At 40.7% G+C, this 18202-nt stretch overlaps 3 protein-coding genes across 3 annotated transcripts; all 3 read right to left on the bottom strand.

The window, feature by feature from the left end:
• Positions 1–263: 263 nt before the first annotated feature.
• Positions 264–3830, bottom strand: LOC306694041 (uncharacterized protein). Its single transcript, XM_079156744.1, has 9 exons — positions 3711–3830; positions 2169–2315; positions 1831–1917; positions 1651–1735; positions 1468–1543; positions 1093–1174; positions 873–1005; positions 542–759; positions 264–446 (listed from the first exon to the last, which is right to left on the bottom strand). The coding sequence occupies exons 1-9, from the start codon at positions 3807–3809 to the stop codon at positions 426–428; spliced, it is 948 nt and encodes a 315-aa protein (XP_079012870.1). The 5' UTR covers positions 3810–3830; the 3' UTR covers positions 264–425.
• A 1323-nt stretch (positions 3831–5153) lies between these two features.
• LOC306694040 (MAP kinase-activated protein kinase 2-like) lies at positions 5154–10380 on the bottom strand. Its single transcript, XM_079156743.1, has 10 exons — positions 9958–10380; positions 8637–8776; positions 7429–7493; positions 7271–7350; positions 7050–7176; positions 6750–6825; positions 6503–6627; positions 5710–5795; positions 5539–5619; positions 5154–5439 (listed from the first exon to the last, which is right to left on the bottom strand). Exons 1-10 carry the CDS (start codon positions 10219–10221, stop codon positions 5263–5265), a joined length of 1221 nt encoding a protein of 406 aa, XP_079012869.1. The 5' UTR covers positions 10222–10380; the 3' UTR covers positions 5154–5262.
• A 1138-nt stretch (positions 10381–11518) lies between these two features.
• On the bottom strand, positions 11519–17926 carry uroc1 (urocanate hydratase 1; the record flags this gene model as incomplete). Its single annotated transcript, XM_079156735.1, has 19 exons — positions 11519–11751; positions 11849–11948; positions 12047–12128; positions 12426–12525; positions 12618–12716; positions 12821–13010; positions 13159–13231; positions 13335–13432; positions 13521–13700; positions 13819–13881; positions 14971–15059; positions 15164–15307; positions 15623–15689; positions 15783–15844; positions 15935–16063; positions 16154–16213; positions 16294–16387; positions 16991–17121; positions 17801–17926. The coding sequence occupies 19 exons, from the start codon at positions 17924–17926 to the stop codon at positions 11611–11613; spliced, it is 2028 nt and encodes a 675-aa protein (XP_079012861.1). The 3' UTR covers positions 11519–11610.
• Between the last annotated feature and the right edge of the window lie 276 nt (positions 17927–18202).

Genomic DNA, 18202 nt, shown 5'->3' with positions numbered 1-18202 from the left:
GTTTGTTGACCTAGGTGGCCAGTATATATATATATATATATATGAACTGGCCACCTATACACACACACACACACACACACACACATATATATATAGGTATATAGTCGTAGTTAGTTGAATTGAGTAAATTAAGTTTTGCACAAATAAACTGACACAAAGAAAACCTGGCAACATGTGGTGTCATTATGAGATATAACAGCTATAACAGGTTAATCTGCCCATGGCCTTGTGTAAGTGACAAAAAGCAGCATCTCAGCTATATCACACATTGTTTAATAAGTGCATCGTACATAGCACAGTTGAAACCAAAGTTTCTTTAAAGGTGCCCGTCACTGTTAGGGTCCAGCTTCATATGACTCCCATCTGTACCCATCTGGAGCCGCTGCTTTTGTCTGAACACTTCTCTCATTGCAGTCAGAATACGGTCACCTCTTTCTGTAGCTCACCTGACATTGTAAACAAAAGTTAAGATCATTCAGACCACACATTTCACATATTTAAATTGACAGAACTGTAACGGCATTTGTCCTGGTCCTCTTACAGGTTGGAAACTTGCGCTCCTTCTGATTCTCTCTGGGAGAACTGGAGCAGGCAGAGAAGGTGGAGGAGGAATCTGAAGAGGACTCGGACTCTGGTGTTGTGGTGTCTGCTGGGAGGTGGTGCTGCCTTTGACGGGGGGAACCGGTGGCAAAGGTCCTTTCTTCAGAGCCAGGGAGAAGGATGCCCCTGCAGCTCTCGGCAATGTCTGAGATACTGGGTCTGTCAAAAATGCAAAAGCACTCGAAAGATCCAGTATTACTTTTAAATGTATGCTTTTAAAGCATAAAAAACAAAAAATGTTACACTCCACAACAATTTTCAAGATACAGTACCTCTGTTCCTAAGCTCTTTCTGCGCAGCCTTTGGTCTGTCAAATAGGTTGAGGATGGAGTCACCAGCGTCATTCTCATTGAATCTTGAATGAATCAACAGCCTCCTCATAGCAGCGTCAGGAACCTTCGACATCTCCAAGCAGATAATGGACTGATTTAACATGTTGGCACGATTCTACTCATGTAGGCTATTTGCATTTCACTGTATAATTTGACTTACTGAACTGGTGGTTGGTGTAACTGTTGTGGATGGTGAAAAGGGGAAATGTTGCTCTTTGTCCAAATGGCCAAGTGGCTTTATCCTACAGAAAAAAGTACATTACAGTCATTTAGCAGACACTTTCATCCAAAGCAACTTACGATTCCTACAGGGTATAGGCACAGCCATGGGAGCAATTTTGGGGTTAAGTGTCTTGCTCAAGGACACATCGACATGCGACCAGCGGAGCCGGGGATCAAACCGCCGATCCTCTGAATGAAGGACGGCCCTGCTCTCCACTTATATAGCCACAGTCGCCTCTGGTAAGTAAACCACACTTTAAACCTCTGCTCTCTTCTATTTTTTACATCAATGGAGTTGTAACATTTTTGTCACCCTGTATCAGGTGGATCACTTGTCGACTTGTTTTCGTTCTCAGAATTTGCTATTCCTCTCCTTGTGGTCATCCTTTCTGTGAAACAGAAGTGGAATTACAGGAAACAAGAGCAATTCAAATTAAAGAGCAAACACACCTTTGAAATGTGTTGATATGAGTCATCACTTTGTTGTTATTCTAACCTTGGTGTCTTTGAACATCCTCCACCGCCAGATGAAACTCCTCTGCCTCAGTCTCTTCTGCAAAGTTGAGGCCTACCTGGTGGCTCTATGCAAACACAGTAATTCCACCTTAAATCAACTCACGCTAATTCTCTGACCACCACGTTGCATACACTAATACTTTAAAAAAGGATTGCTTACATCTGCAGGGAAAGTATGGAAGAATGTGCGAGTTGCAGTGTACTTGAATGGAATGTACAGCTCCTGCTCCCACAGTAACTTGGCACGCTGTGTTCAAGGAAAGATAAGGGAAGTATTAAAGGAAAGGTTTTTATATTATAGTCGTTACAGAAGGAAAAGTACAGGCACTTGGCAAGTAAATTGTTACTAAAGGATAGTGCATATCAAAGGAAACTATAGCTGTCCCATACATGCAACTACTTCTACACACAAAATGGAAGCTAACATGTCATTTCATTGAGGAAACGATGTGTTGGTAGAGGTGAAGCATCTCTAATCAGTTCTGCGGTTCCTCTTACCTTGACACAGTACAGACGCAGAAAGTGGGCGTGAATGGACTTATCCTCAATGAGACACACCACGCCACAACCCAAACAACTCCAGCCTGGACTGCTACCCTGGGTATCTTCGGCCACTAGTATCTGTGCTACTGTAGTTTTGATCAGCTGAAATACACCAGTAGTCAAACAGATCTCAAAAATGGAATACACTTCAGATCACTTCATCCTATTACCAAAGCAGACTAAAAGGGTTCCACTTTGCAGAGATGTTTTACAGCCTCTTCTCTGCTGGTGAATACTTTCAATTCCCCAAAACGTTCTTGATTAGGTATATAGTTCAGTCAGTGTTTGTGCATCTTCCCTATTTAGCTCTTAGCCTCAACCCTTCATTTAGAAAGTTTCCACCAAACTGCTTTCTTAATGTATGAGAATTCTTTATTTTTTTAACCAACTCATATAATTTCTGACTCAGAGTAACCTTTGAGTTATTCTGGTTTAGTTTCAGAGTGTCACATACCAGAGAGGCAGCTCCTCGGAGAGATTGTGACCTCTTTTTAGAGGCTGGGAAATTATCCATTTAACTTCCCTTTATATTAAAGCCCTGACATTAACTAGGTTCACTCATTCAGGTCCTACCATCCCCATGGGTGCAATGGTAAATCATCATCATCATCCATAGTACACCAAACCTGTTGGGTCACGGGATTAGAGTCTCTTCTTTTCTCTATTGATGGTACACTTAGACACTTTTGATCTAATGTTCACTCTTATGCTAATGACACACAGTTATACAGGTCTATAAAACTAACCACAATCTCTTTTTTCATGTAGGACTGTGTTAAGTATCCCCCCCCCCCCCCCGACCCTACAGGATAAGTGGGGATAATAGATGGATGGATGGATGAAAAAGAAGATGGCAGCTACCATTACGTTTCCTGATCATTTAGAAAATAAATCACATAACCTAAAAATCCTATGAAATCAAGTCATATGCACAGACTGTATATAAGTATGGTTGAACAAATTCACGTTGCTTTTTACATTCCAAAATGACCATCTTATTGTAGTAGTGTCTGACCTAACTGTAAACAAAACCCCCTATTTTTTCTTTCTTTTTTTCAGTATTTACTTCTTTGCTCTATTCAAGTACATTTATACATCTTGCAGCACCTGCTCTGGTAACACAACACGGTAGTGCCAGGCAACACAAGCAGCAGATACCAACTGTAAACAAAACAGCCCTCATAGAAAGCCCATTCATCCAACAAGCTTCCTCTGATAAATGTTACTGATAACACGGAGGTAACACAGTAACATCCACATATACTTCGTAGATGAAATGTTACTTTTCAAATGTTTTACATCCACAACCCACAGTCTCTTTCTGTGAGCAAAATTATTACTAAGTTTCATTAATACTTAAAATGGTCATTTATGGCAATGACAAGTATATAACAGTCTCAAATGCTAATTCAAATTTTTACAAATACAGAAAAAGTTACTCATTTTTATGTTGCATTTCAAGGATATTAATTTAAAGTGACGAAGTAATGAACTGACCTTACACGGAGGCTCGAGCAGAGTGAAGAGGAGACTTTTCTCACGGAGAGTCAGGAGATCACTCATTACATTACATATAGGAAGCCGACTTGACGCCATCACAAGTCCCTTGTTTTTACCTTCTACTCACCACTACTGTCACTACCTTGTCTTCTCATTTATTTCTGAACCCAGTACATTTAGTCCTGACCGTAACTGATTTGAATGGTAATATTTCCATTGCAGGTTGTCATCATGCAAATTTATTTGACTTGCTGTACGTTGTATATGCACGGTGGCTTTCCTTCCCTAACTGAACACCTCTATATACAGTCAATGGCAAGAGACATCTGTTGACAATATGTATTCAAGATGTATGAATAATCTACGTTTTAATCACACAGTCTTCACCCGTCACTGTTCTGTATGAAAGGATGAAACTCTAAAACATAAGCAACATAAGCAACATAATCTACATAATCTACAACCAACTGTGAAAAATAACCAAGTATTTACTCAAGTACTATACTTAAGTTCAGTTTTGAGGTACTTGTACTTGAATTGAGTATTTGCATTTTATGCTTCCTTATACTTCTACTTTGCTATATTTCAGAAGGAAATATAGAGTTTATAAAATATCATACAGTGTTATAGAAGAAACTTCCCAACAGCATATAAAGTAGTTATTATTAGCTCCACCCCAACCATCCAACATTAAAATGTTGATTATTTAAAAGATATTGTGAATAATATACAATAATACAACACTGACAGGAGTCATTCTTCTACTTAATTAACACTTTTTCTTTTGATAGACGAATTATATTTTGTAGTTTTACTTAATAAGACTTTAACTGCAAGACTGTTACTTGTAATGGATTGTTTTGACATTGGAGTACTTCTTCACTGGTTACATCTGCTGTGCTCATGAAACATTAACAGTTGGGTCTGCTCTGCCATTAGTCCTGCTCACTGAAGCTATTGCGCTTCTATTCTCCTCAGTTTACTCAACAGTCCACCGAAAAAGTGAATATTTATCTTGCAGCTGAAAACTCAATGAGGGAGTATTAATGGTTTAGCAGAGGCTCTCACAGGAAGAAACGTCAAGTGTGCGGAAATGTCTGGTAATCCCCACCAAAACTATTCCCCTAGAGGACTATTTAGTTGGATGTAATCTTGCCTAATAAATAGATTTTATGACTTCCACGCAGTCTTTCTTTGTTTACAGCAAGAAGAACCAACTTTTCACTCTGATGCAAAATATCTGCACTCAACTCACTCTCTTATTTTCACCAGACAGCATTAATAACAGCCTCCAAAGAGGTTTTATAATTCTTTGTGTCAAACAAACTGTGTCAAATACAGTTTCCTTATGTTGAAACATAAAAAACAATTTTATTTTCAATGTTAAGAGTGGTAACAATGAAAATAAATGACATTAGTTAGACTATTGAGTGCAGTGATACAAAGAAGGAGAAAGGGTAAGTAAAATACAATCAGTGATATGTAGGTGGGTTTTATACTACTTTGGTCCAATAATCATTTCCCCATGCTCTTCAGAAAATGTAACTTCTCAGTGGCTATTATACACCTCATCTCCTCCACCATCGTCTCCTCCTCTGTCAGCTCCTCCAGTGACGGGCCTCTTCCGTCTCTTGTTGAGCAGAGGGTTGTTGGACGTGTCCAGGTCTTTGATCTTAACCTGGTCGTAGTCGACCCGCATTGTGGCCAGGGCGCTGGTCATTTCCTCCTGTTGGAAGACGAGACATTTTGTGCTGAAAACCCGGTGCTTTACTGCCACCTTGTGGCTATATTCTAAAAATAAAGGGAACTAAACAGTGTGTCCCACCTTCACGTCGTCCCACAGCTCCTTGTCCTCTGTCAAAACACGTGAGGTGTGGAGGGGGGTCGGAGGGACCACCATCGATTGCTGCAGCACAAAAAAACCCACAAAATTCTTTTGAATAAAAGGGGATAAAACATACGGGTCTATAGGCAAGGTGACAAAGGGATAATTTACACTAATCCAGGGATGGTTGACGAACTGGCCGATGGTCATCCTCTCATTGGGGTCCGTCTTCAGTAACTGAATGATGAGCTGTTTTGCTACAAAACACAATTAAACAATATCAAGCATTTTATACAATAAGTATTTAGTGCAATATGGAGCTATAATAATGATGTTCTTGTTTGTGTTGTCTGGAGATGCAGGTTGTTCAGGAACTTTCAAACATGTGATTGGGTCAATGCAGCCTGCAACATTTAAACTGCATTCATTTATTTTATTGCCACTTGGGGCTGTGGAAACAAGCTGTAACAAACACTGACATATTATTCTCTTAAGTTCTTATATCTAGCTGTTACGGAGCAGCATTATCAATCATTTGTAGTTGTGTTTCTGGCCTCCTGATGAATGTAAGTCTATCATTCACTTTCTTTTAGCTCTATTTTTATTCTCTACCAACTCCTGTGAGAATAAGTGTCTCTTAAGCTGCTAAATGCACCACCATAGTCACCAACTAGTTGCAAATTGTGTCATAAAACAAAAAAAAGCAGTTTAAGTATAACAGCATGCCAGTAATTATTGCATGATGAACACTGATAGAAATCAATAAATTGACAAAAGAAATTGATTTAGAAATTATTTTTTGTTTTAGACATTTTTTTATTGTTCTGAAAAAAATGCTTTATATAACTTGTTGTATTCCATGATTATTTCTGACTTTATGCTGGTTTTCATACAAAGTAAGAACCCCATTACAGTTTTTAAATCTTTCCCTTGATATTTATACATTTTATGCCAAAAGTCTGACCTTCCTCCGAAACCTCAGCCCACTCAGGGTTGGGGAACTCATATTGGCCCAACCTGATCCTCTGCTTCATGCCTGGAGAGATGGCCTGACCTGTGTTTGAGTAGAACGGAGGAAACCCACACAGACTAGAAACAGAAAAAGAGGCTCTTGAAACAAAATGCAGAGTTGAACATTAATATACAATATACCAAAATAGTTGTATGTGTTTAATTAAGTTGAATCAGTTGCAGACACACATGATACTCACAGAATGTACATGATTACGCCCAGAGACCACATGTCACATGATTTGTCATATTTCTCTGGCCCAAGCACTTCTGGGGCTGAATGGACAAATAGATACAGAAGAAAACAACACAATGATGTGGAGAATGAAAGGCACATTCACACAAAAGCAGCTAAATATGCAGACACACGTGGACAACATGTGAGTGGATGACATACCAAAAAGCTATCTCTATAATAGCACATTTATAATACTGGCACATATGCAGTGTACAGCAGATTTCACTCAAACTCATTCTAGTGCTCGACAGTAAACGCTCACCAACATAATATGGAGTGTAACAGGGAGTTTGGAGGGAGTTTTGCAGTGTCGTCTCCTTAGCAAAGCCAAAGTCAGTCAGCGTCAGTGTGGCGTTACTCTCCTTGGTGGTATAGAGCAGGTTTTCAGGCTGTAGTGTGCATGGGAAAAAGAAAACAATAACAAATTCAAAACAATGTATTTAAGATAGAAATTCTTTCTGACCGTAGCAGCAGCAGCAGCACCTTCACATCCCTATGAGCGATGTCCATGTGGTGGAGATACTCTATGGCCGTGCCGATGTCATGCATGATCTCTGACGCCTCTGATGGATAGACATGACATAGATGTAACATGTACAGGACCCATACATTACATCTGCTTAAGGTGAACTTCAACCCACCTCTCTCTGTAAAAGCCTGGTCCCCTCTGGCCTGAATGCGATTGAACAGCTCCCCTCCCTCCATACTGTGAGAAGATTAACAAAGACATTAGAACTGGGGCAGTGAGGGGACTCTTGGCAACCAACCACAGTTCATTACTGCGATTGTGGTTTGACGACAAAGCAAGTCATTGTGAGTCACAATGTACTGTTGAGATGAGTACAGTCTTCTGAGCCACTGCAGACCCAGATGACTCAAGTAGTAAGGAAGTTTTAAAGGGAAAAGAATAAACTATTAATTTCGGACTGTAAGATTTTTTTTTCTTTTCAGAAAAAGAGTTAGGACCTCAATATGTTATCTAAAAGTACAAGCTGCGATGTGAAAGACGCCTCAGAGAGAAAAGAGCAATCAGGATTTTTAAGTTGTTTTTATCTATGATGCAGACAGAAACAATAAAAGTATGGGAGATTGAAGATATGTATTTTTTCCCTGTTTAGTTTCCCCCAAAATCAAATGCAAGAGAAAAATTATATTCCAATCCCAAGTGGTCACTCAAGATGTATTTGATTTGCATTCTTATGCCACATGTGCTGAAATCAAGCTCAGCTGGATCTACAGGACTGTCTCAGAAAATTAGAATATTGTGATAAAGTTCTTTATTTTGTGTAATGCAATTAAAAAAACAAAAATGTCATGCATTCTGGATTCATTACAAATCAACTGAAATATTGCAAGCCTTTTATTCTTTTAATATTGCTGATTATGGCTTACAGCTTAAGAAAACTCAAATATCCTATCTCTAAATATTAGAATATCATGAAAAAGTATACTAGTAGGGTATTCAACTAATCACTTGAATCGTCTAATTAACTCGAAACACCTGCAAGGGTTTCCTGAGCCTTGAAAAACACTCAGCTTGGTTCAGTAAACTAAATCACACGTATGGGGATTATCACAATATTCTAATTTTCTGAGACAGTCCTGTAGATACCATCATAACATCTCTAGATGCAAGATAGTCTGAACAGGGCATCGTAGGGGCTGTTACATTATTCACATACAGTATAAGACATATTTAGGTTGTATGACTTCACACAATCCATTTCTCTTCCTAAATGAATGCAAACCTCTACCAAATTAGAGAAAAAGCACATCAAATCAATTTGAGCTTTCCTGTAAAGGCCTAAATCAAGCAGACAATAAATATCGTAGTGCTGGTAATGCTCACCACTCCATTATGATGAGGAGACATTTCTTCCCCTGGTGCATGTTCTCATACAGGCTGAGTATTCGGACGATGTGGGGACCTCCGGACACTCGCCAGTGCAGCTCAACCTCCCGTCTGGCTTTAGGAGTATCATAGAGGATCTGCTCCACATAACAAAAACATCAAGGAAACGCCTCTGTTTCATATTTGTCTAAAGGTATCTGAATGTTTGTAGATCACAGTCTCACAGTCTAAAGTAGATAAGCCTAATTTATTTTTAAAAGAATTAGTTTGACGTCTTTGTCAAGAAATCAATGAACCCACACAGAGACAAACAAATGCTCTGTTGTGAAGACACTCACTGTTTACAGCACTGTTAGTGGCCGCTATTCAAGCCATTCATCTACATTTTCTGGAAAGAACATTAAGAGTGAATACTGTGAGAATGCATTTGGCTATGTGCTCTATCTTTAAAGACACAGTGCTGCAATTCTGGTAGCACAGCCAGGGGAGGAGGATATCCTATTTTCCTAGACTTGCAGACCCCAGCCTAAACCCTTGAGGATATTACAATGAATTTTAAGCAATGCAGGAGGAAAGGCTCAGATATGAGTGTTTGACTTTCCTCAAGAGCCTTTATGCACAAATCACAGATTTACCCTGCAGAACATAAGATTATTTCCACAGATTTCCCATTTCCTTTTAGCTAGAAAGATATTCCAATTAAAACAAGCAGAGGCGCTCATGGGGCTGCTCTTCCTGTTTGTGTTTTCTTAAAGCTTTGCTGCAACCCTAAAGCCAGCTGTTTGTTGACTTACCACAGCACTGGACTTCTCACAACTGATATTTCCCAAGTTGTCTTTTAAAAATAACTGTACATTTAATAAACTGGATACCAAATGTTACGTAGAGGAGTAATACAATGTGTTAAATGTCAGACGATTATGTAAAGTATTAACAGGGCAGATCATTGTCCACACAACAATCGTAGAGCAGAGTGGAAACTGTGTCAGAGCATCCCAGACAGCACACTGTCTGACAGACACGTCCACTGTCAGGGCTCAGGAAGTGAATTTGCAGATAATTGCTTCATCCATCCATGGTTGAATTCATATTTCATCTGTGCCACATCAGATAACTAATCATACAAATTCAAAATAAATACTAGACATCAAACCTGACATTAAGTAGATATTCTGGACACATTTCCAGTACAATACACTATAACATGGTGGATATCGTATACATGAATAATTGATGGCTGCTCTCTTTCTTTCCAGTGGCAGCAGCCTCCAGAGTATTACCCAGATAACACAGGGTTAAGAAGCAGATAAACACACACCTTGAGGGCACATTTCTCTCCCGTTATCTTGCAATAACATTCCAGCACTTTGCCATTGATGCCCAGGCCAAGAACCTGAGATGTGATTTTATAATCATCTGTCACTGCATTCCTCCTGAACTCCACTTTGGAGTAAGCAGGCGGCTGGTCGTCAGTGGGGCCGCTGCCCAAGCTGCTCTCCAGGCTGTTTGTGCCACTGTGGTGCCCTGTCCCGTGCTGCGCAGTGATTGCATTTCCCGACTGCTCCTCCTGGTTATGATGCATTTTTTTTTTGTTAAAGCCAACAGTGATGCAGAGCAAATATCATCAGTGTCTGCAACAACAAGTCTCCGGTGTCATCTTAGTTCATCCGCTAACGTCCAGAGGACTTTCGTGCTGCCCGACAGAACATCTCGCCCCACTTTGAACACGAACAAACCTCCTCGTCACAAAAAAAGGGCGGAGGTCTGAATCCACACCGGTATACTGGCATAGATAAGTTCAAAAGATCCCAACTGATATATGGATGTAATTTAAAGAAATAGTACAACACATTAAATTACCGAGAGAAACAAAACAAGCTTCAAAAATCGGTGTCCATGCCTGGTCCTCATCACAGTTATCTGCGTCTTCTTCCTGCAGGGTTCACTAAAGCTCCCCAATTCCCTTACGTCAGCGCGGAGCGCCTCAAATGCATTTTCTTAAAGGAACAACCACGCGTAAAGACGCACGGCAGGGTATCAGTGAGACAGCAAAGACACGAAGCTATGACCAGAAATGCATGTATTACGTACATGGCCCTCCCTCAGAGAATATTGTTGTGTCCCCTTCTTACACTTTTTTGTGGAATCGCCCAAGCTAAGGGGCAGTAGTGTCCTCACTCCCATATTAATGCTGAATCACACAGATGTGAGGTAAACTGTCAGTAAAGTTATTAACTGATAACGCGGGGGTTGGTCCTATTTTGTTTGTCTTAATTGGTTGACTGTGCTCTTCTCTTTCCATACATACTGATATGCTTACAGTCAAACTTTATTTATATTTCATGTAATTAATTGAAACAATTGCGTTTTTTAGACAGACGAAATGCTGTGTGATTATGTCAGGGATCTGTCTCTGGTTGCTTAATAGCAAGTTACTGTTTTCAGCACCGAAAACTTGGTTGAAAAGGACATCAAAGCGGAAAACGTGTGTGGTTGAAAACAAAAAGAAACCAGGCAGCTGTGACCAAAAGATGGCTTTCACCTTCTGATTGACTTCTTTTTCTTTTTTCACAACATAAAATTAACAATAACTTTCTTACTTTTATTTCTTTGCCATTAACCTGTCATTGACATATTTGGACACAATATTTTTTGTAGATTACTGACATACAAATGGGTCATAAAGGCTTTATCATTTATACATACTTGTAGTTTAATTTTCAGCACAAAAAAAAGAATATATAGCCTGGCACAATGTTGTAGTCTACTTTGCATTTTGTGTATTCATGGCAAACAATTTATGTAACAACATTGCCAGTGATTCATTAACTAGTACCGACCGTCTGCAGTGTATCATTTCAACAGCTGGATAAACCCAGACTTAGACACTACTGAGGGGATCACTGCTTCAGGTTTCCTTGCTGTGTGGCTGTATGTAGCTGGCTGTTTATAACCTGCGCTAAAATGTTGGCTAGCCCTGCAGGGCACGGTCCAGCACGCACTCATCCTGCACAGGAAAGGGCATGGTGACACGCAACTGCCCATTCTCCTCCATGGTGTGCTGGATGGTCTCATAGGCGTTTGAGTTTCCAGACCAGCAACGACGAGCCACCTGCAGCACACGGAAACAGATTGGACCCATTAGCGCACATTGTAAACAATACGTGAGGCTGGAATCTATCATGCTGCTCTCCTCTCAGCACTCTCACCCCATTGGAGACGTCCCAGTTGAGCACCAGTCTGGCACGCTTTGCTGCCTCCTCTGAGCCGTCTAATAGCAACCCAAACCCTCCATTCATTACCTCGCCCCTGTAGGTGAGACAAGAGATAAAGTAATAAACACACTATTGATGATTCAAAAAACTTTCACACATATTACTGTTTACTGGATGACCAGCCAGACTTACCAGCCAACACCACCACCGTTGTGCAGGGCTACCCATGTGGCGCCCCTGAATGCATCACCAACAAAGTTCTGGACCGCCATGTCTGTAAGGGGGAGACATTGTGAGCTCCTACTTTCTAAAACGATTCCTGCAGTGTTAGTGGTTTATATGAATGAAGAGAGACAGGAAATGCATTTTTGTGTTAACCCTAACCCAACGAGGAACTGTAGAGCTGCTCTCTCATGTTTGAACATCTGTCACAATGTTGGCAGCGTGTCCACTTTCAAGTCAAGTTTCATTGCCCACAGAACAAAGCATAAAACTGACTACAAACGATGCACATTACAATGTTTTTGTCCTGTGTAACATCTGAGCCATTGGTTTCCAACACACCACATACCTGCACAGAAGGCAGATCCGTCATACACATTGGAGGTTTCTCTGAAGGGGCTGTCTGTGCCACTAACATCATGATGGTCTCTGCTAATAACCACAGGAGCCTGAACAACAGAAAGAACATGAGACATTGTTGAGACGCCAGTGAAAACTTGATATCATACAGACTGCAGTAAACATGAAATGATCTTCTTACTGAAACTCGTCCATCAGCAATAGCCTGGTTGATAGCCAAAGCGATGCAGACTCTTCCTTTCTGGTCAGAGTAGAGGATTCTGGCTTGAGATCCCACAACCTAAACAAAGAGAAAATACAGAGGAAATCCTGATATTGCAGATGCATATCTTGTCATCAGACTTTTATCGAACAATGGCGTTGGTTGCCCAGAAAGTTACTCACCATTTTGTGTTTTCCAGCCTCTCTGATCCAGCGGATGTTATCATCGTACTGCTGTTTGATGTGATCCGTCACATTGGCACTAATTTCCTCCAGGACAGTAGCAGCGATATCATCCGTTGTAGCAAGATCTCGGGGGTCGCCAGATGTGCACACCCAGCGAAATGGGCCAAAGCCCAGAGAGAAAATGTCCCTGCGGCCAAGGTAGAAGGAGAGTCATTACAAACTATTAAGCAAGAACAAAAGGTCTGATCACAGTTTACAGTTCTGTCTTTTTCTAGACGTACACATTTTCTACAGTTCTATGACATGATCAATGCTAGATTGAATAAATGTCTCACCCCATAATGTCCTGGACATAAGAAGGGTAACGGAATTCTGTTGCCCCGCCGCCAGCCTTTTCTACCTCTGCTCCTATAAGAAACAAGAAACACAAGCCTCTGTATAGTTCTGACATGTACTGCATGATAATCATTATATATTCTGAGTGAGATTGTGTAAGTGTTAAATTACTGACCAGCTCTCTGGGCCTCCAGGAGGAATGCGTTGCCATAGTCCCAGAAGAACATACCAGCATCAGACAGCTTGTTGATGGCCTTAATGTGTCTGCGGAGGCTGTGATCGCATGTGAAAAAACATTATTTCAACTCAATAGACCCATATATTGCAGAAGGTTTACCATAGAAAAGTTAATTTATATTACCTTTCTTGGACCATCGTGTGGAAACGGTTCGAATCAGTCGACATGAGCTGATTCGCCTGGTGGAAGCTGAGCTGGACCGGGTAGTAGCCTCCGTTAAATGGGTTGTGAAGGGAGGTCTGGTCTGAACCCAGATCCACCAGGAGCTCCCCTGTCGTCTCATACTCCAAAAGCAGCCTCTCCCTGGTTAGACAGTTAGAAAAGTAGGACAAAGATGTCAAGAGTGTGTAACAAAGGGTTTCACTGCAACTGCAGACCTGGACCGTGTGTAGGCAGCAGGAAGTTTTCACCTCTCACTCACCACAAGTCTACAATGTTGCCATGATAACCAACACTGAGGGGAGTCTTGGCGCTCTTGGCCTCTCTGAAAAACACAAATGCACATTATGATATCCATCTTACTGTCTCTACTGTACACATAACAACAGACTGACCAGGTAGGTTTATTCAAGTACTGTACTTAGTGAAAAATGTGTATTAATCCACAACATGAATTTGACAGACATAGTTACTGGTTACTTTAGAAATAAAGATTTTACATACAAAACATATGATGAGCTTATAAAACATGATACAGTTGTGTAGATTAAACTACCTAACAGTAAATAAAGTTGTAAGAATTTGCACCACGTTGACAATAAAATACACACAAAAAATACACTAATTTGCTTTTTGAGACAAAGGTCGATATCCCTCTCATGTCTGTACTGTAAATATGAAGCTGCCACCAGCAGCTGGTTAGCTTAGCTTAGCATAAAAATGGGAAATAGGGGGAAACAAATAGTCTGATGGATGGAAGACAAGAAAATCCACTTGGAGTTCAGATGCATTATTTTTACACTTCAGTTTTTGAACGTTCTAAACAAATGAGATATTACCTATTTATAAGTTTTAGAAGTGCTGATAGGCAGATTTTAATACCTTTGGACAGAACCAGGATAGCTGTTGCCCTGTTTCCCGTTTTATGCTAAGCTAAGCTAAGCTAACCACCTGCAGGAAGTAGCTTTATATTTACCTTACATAAGAGTTGTATTGATGTTTTCATTAACTCCCCAAATTCAACTAATCTTTTTTTATAATCTAATAATCTGCACATGATAGTATAACTCTCACAAGAGGCCATTTTTCTACATTAAGTACTTTGACATACTTTTACTTGTCACTGATTATTCTTTACAGTGTGATATTACTACTCTTACTTAAGTAAAGAATGTGAATATGTCCTTCACCACTGCCAGGGCTGCCAATTATGTTACAAGTAATGCAAGCCTGACTTTCACTGCATAGAACTGACAATATGAGTCTCACACACGTACAGAGAAACATAAACACACACACACTAAAAGTTTGTCATATCAAAACCCTGATGATCATTGATAACAGTTAAATAGAAGAGTAAAGGTGAGTATGCAGCACATTTTTTTTTGTTGTAATTACTTTTTCTCTTTGTTACCTGATGCGTTTAATGCAGTGATCCATGCTGCTGGTGACCTCCATCAGCCAGCCCTGCTCATGTCTCTTTTTAAGAGGAGCCTCATCCACCTACATAGAAATCAAATTCACAGTCACACTGACACACAGGACTTCCTTCATTCTCGCTCAGTCAGCAGTGAGTGTTTATGGGAAATGACTGGACACCAACTGACCTCTGCAATCACGCCAATACAACCGGCAATGACGGCGGCTTTAGCCTGAGCTCCACTCATGCCCCCCAGGCCGGAGGTTACAAAGACACGCCCCCTCAAGTCACCAGAGCCCAAGTACCTCCGGCCGGCATTCAGCACAGTCAGCTAAAAACAGAAGGGAAGAATGAAAAAAACAGGAACCACAACATATGGGTAATGGGCTCAAGCAGTGGTTTGTTTTGCCTCCTCAGAATCTTTCGTTTAAATCATTTTTAGTGGTCTAAAGAGATGAAACTATCCAGTTTTTCAGAATAATCAAAAACAAGTATAATTTTGTGTCAAATATTTTCTCTTTTTTCTTGTTACATCTGGTGACACTAATCTTACAACGTCTTTCTGGGGTCCTGACCCTGTACTTGGGAAGTATTTTGGAAATACTGGAGTGTTGTGCACTGATCTTTTCTTAATAACTTCACAAACCACAGTGCCATGAACAATCCCTTGAGGTCCAATGTAGCAGTAGCTGCCTGCTGTCATTTGACCGTACCTGAAAACAATAAACAAAGGTTCAAGACATCTGGACCCACATGAGGCTTAATTCAGCATCATTTCCTCCCTGAAAACCACCTTTAAAACTCACATTGATACACCAAGGGCAAACATCTTTTCATACTGATTTCTAGAAGAGTAATTTGGAATAACCTGGGGGATACAAAAACAAGAGAGTGTGTGTCAGTACACCAGGTTGTCAGTGGGCTGAAAGTTTAAATCAGATGTGTGTTTGGCAGTTACCATGCCGTTGGTGATGATGGCGCGAGGTGATGAAGGCAGGCTGGGGAACAGGCCCATGGGATGACCGCTGTACATGACCAGAGTTTGTTCCTCTGTCATCTCGCTCAGGTAATGCATCACCAGGCAAAACTGCACCCAGACACACACACACAAGTCCTTAATATGTATCTATTTAGACTCTATACATTGTTTCTGAACACAAGCTAACTCAAGGCTTACCTGGGCCCAGTTACTAAACACCTGTCCATTCCCTCCGTAGGTGACGAGCTCCTGGGGGAACTGAAGGAAAAATACAAACGAAGCCGTCATCGAGACAATGAATTAAACAAAAGTTAATACAAGCTGTGTTAGAGGCTCACCTGAGCAACTGCTGGGTCCAGGTTGTTCATGATCATTAGCATTATGGCGGCAGCTTGACGTGTGCGGCACGGATACTGATCTATGGGGTAAGCTCTGAGGAGACAGAGGGAAACTCACATTATTGTTGTTGAGGAACAAAACTAGACAATACCTCCTACAAGCAAGACTTTTTCTGAACAGAAGCCATTGTGGCCACAAGTTTTACACATTGATTTCCATTGATTTCTGGTGTGTTTACTTCTTCTTTTGTGGTACACCCATTAAATGTTTATCTAAAGTCATGAGGGCCGGTTATACAGCAATGTCTTTCTAAAGTTAGCTAACATTAGCCACCTGGTCATACCAGACCAGGAAGTCTGTAGCAGCAAACCATTGTGTAAATGCAAAAGGCCCTACTGACAGATATACAAGCAGTGAAAAGACACTTCAGTATCCGTGCTCTAGTTCAAGTGATTTCATTTTCATTTAACAAATTACTAAACGCATCTTTCATTTACAGTTACCGTCATCTCCGATAATAAAGTTTACTGGTCACCTGTAAAATATTCTTCCTCAGCATATATTTTTCTCTTAATAACCAAATTTCAAGGATTACAGTCACTATATTAATATCAAAAGGTACAAAAATAAATAAATAAAAATACATATCAGATTCATTTGACACTTGAATATTGGGTCATGGTCAGGTTGCCTCACCTGATGCGTAATGCGGGGCAGAAGCGGTACATGTAGATGTGTCCGTACTGCCGCAGCTCTTGAGCAAATTCGGGTGCAAGTGTTGCGTGGTGGGACGGAGGGAAATAACGCAATGCATTTCTCAGCGCCAACTAGAGGGAAGAGGCATTTACACTAGATTAGTGAACACTGCGCACAGCAAATCAATGTTTCAATACAGTCAGATGGATGAGCAGATCCTTTCTACTGTTAAGATAACAGGCTGAACAATCACTGTCTCTTTTAATTATTGACTGAAGCCTTTGCTCTGAGTTTGGGCAATCAGTTGAGGACCTTAGAGAATAATCAATGTTTTGGGGCAGTCTGTGAGACAACAATGATGATGCAATAAGTCAGTACACAGCAAGGCACAGAAATGAATTGTGCTTCCACACAGATACATTTATAGTAAAGCAATCGACAGTGAGCCGTAACCTCCTTTAGCTCACGCGCACATTGCTTCATGATGTTTAAAGGTAGTCTACTTTTTCCTTTTGATAGTTTTTGGACAGTTTTGACTGTGATATCTTCACTTCAGAGTTTTATTCACAGGAAGTATTTTGACTTGTTATATTGGGAAAAGCACAGGAGTACCTATTCATGATTCCTCAGTTTCATTTAGGTGTGGATAAAATGGAATGCAGCCGTTATTTATCAAATGAGTTGCACCTGGATTTAAGGGGTATAAATGTCATAAAATATAATCGGACTCCTGATTCAAATACAAACTATTGAGTGACAAAGGTGTTAAAAAATGTCCAATGCACAGACATTATTTGCATATTGACTCACCCGCTCCTCCTCCGCTGTAAGGTTTGGGGTCCGCATGGGTGCATGTGGCACATCGGGGTCTCTTCCCCGATTCAGAGGCAAGGGCTCCAGCGGTAACCCGCTGCATACCTCCTTTAAAGAAGACATCCGGTCTGAGATTTTCTGTCACACGCTTGAGCAAAAAACCTGAACACAGAGTTCACGCTGGAGATTCAAGGCAGCTCTCACTGCAAACCGTCCACTATGGAGACAAAGACGGTGTACTTGTGAAGATTTGAGGGCGATGTCTCATTGGCTTTTCGGTCGTCTTTGCCCTTCACAATCCACCAATGGTGCAGCACGGATAAAAGAAGCGGTGTTTGGTAATTATTGATCGCTGAGGGAGTTTGAAGTGGCGCATGCTTCAGTGGACAAACACTGTCA

The sequence above is a fragment of the Pholis gunnellus genome (assembly GCF_910591455.1).
Source record: "Pholis gunnellus genome assembly, chromosome: 3".
NCBI lineage: Eukaryota > Metazoa > Chordata > Actinopteri > Perciformes > Pholidae > Pholis > Pholis gunnellus.
Note: the sequence above shows the minus strand (reverse complement) of the source record. Positions and strands in the feature narration are given on the sequence as shown.

Bases quoted from the DNA above. Each gene is read 5' to 3' on its own strand.
- LOC306694040 (XM_079156743.1), bottom strand. From the start codon at position 10,221: ATGCATCATAACCAGGAGGAGCAGTCGGGAAATGCAATCACTGCGCAG. The intron at 7,494-8,636 runs GTGAGCATTACC...ATCTTCTCACAG, and splicing joins CTCCTCATCATAATGGAGTG to TATGGAGGGAGGGGAGCTGT. The intron at 7,177-7,270 runs GTGCTGCTGCTG...TGCACACTACAG, and splicing joins TCGCTCATAGGGATGTGAAG to CCTGAAAACCTGCTCTATAC.
- LOC306694041 (XM_079156744.1), bottom strand. From the start codon at position 3,809: ATGGCGTCAAGTCGGCTTCCTATATGTAATGTAATGAGTGATCTCCTG. The intron at 1,175-1,467 runs GTGACAAAAATG...TTTTTTCTGTAG, and splicing joins AGTGATCCACCTGATACAGG to GATAAAGCCACTTGGCCATT. The intron at 1,006-1,092 runs GTAAGTCAAATT...ATCTGCTTGGAG, and splicing joins TTACACCAACCACCAGTTCA to ATGTCGAAGGTTCCTGACGC.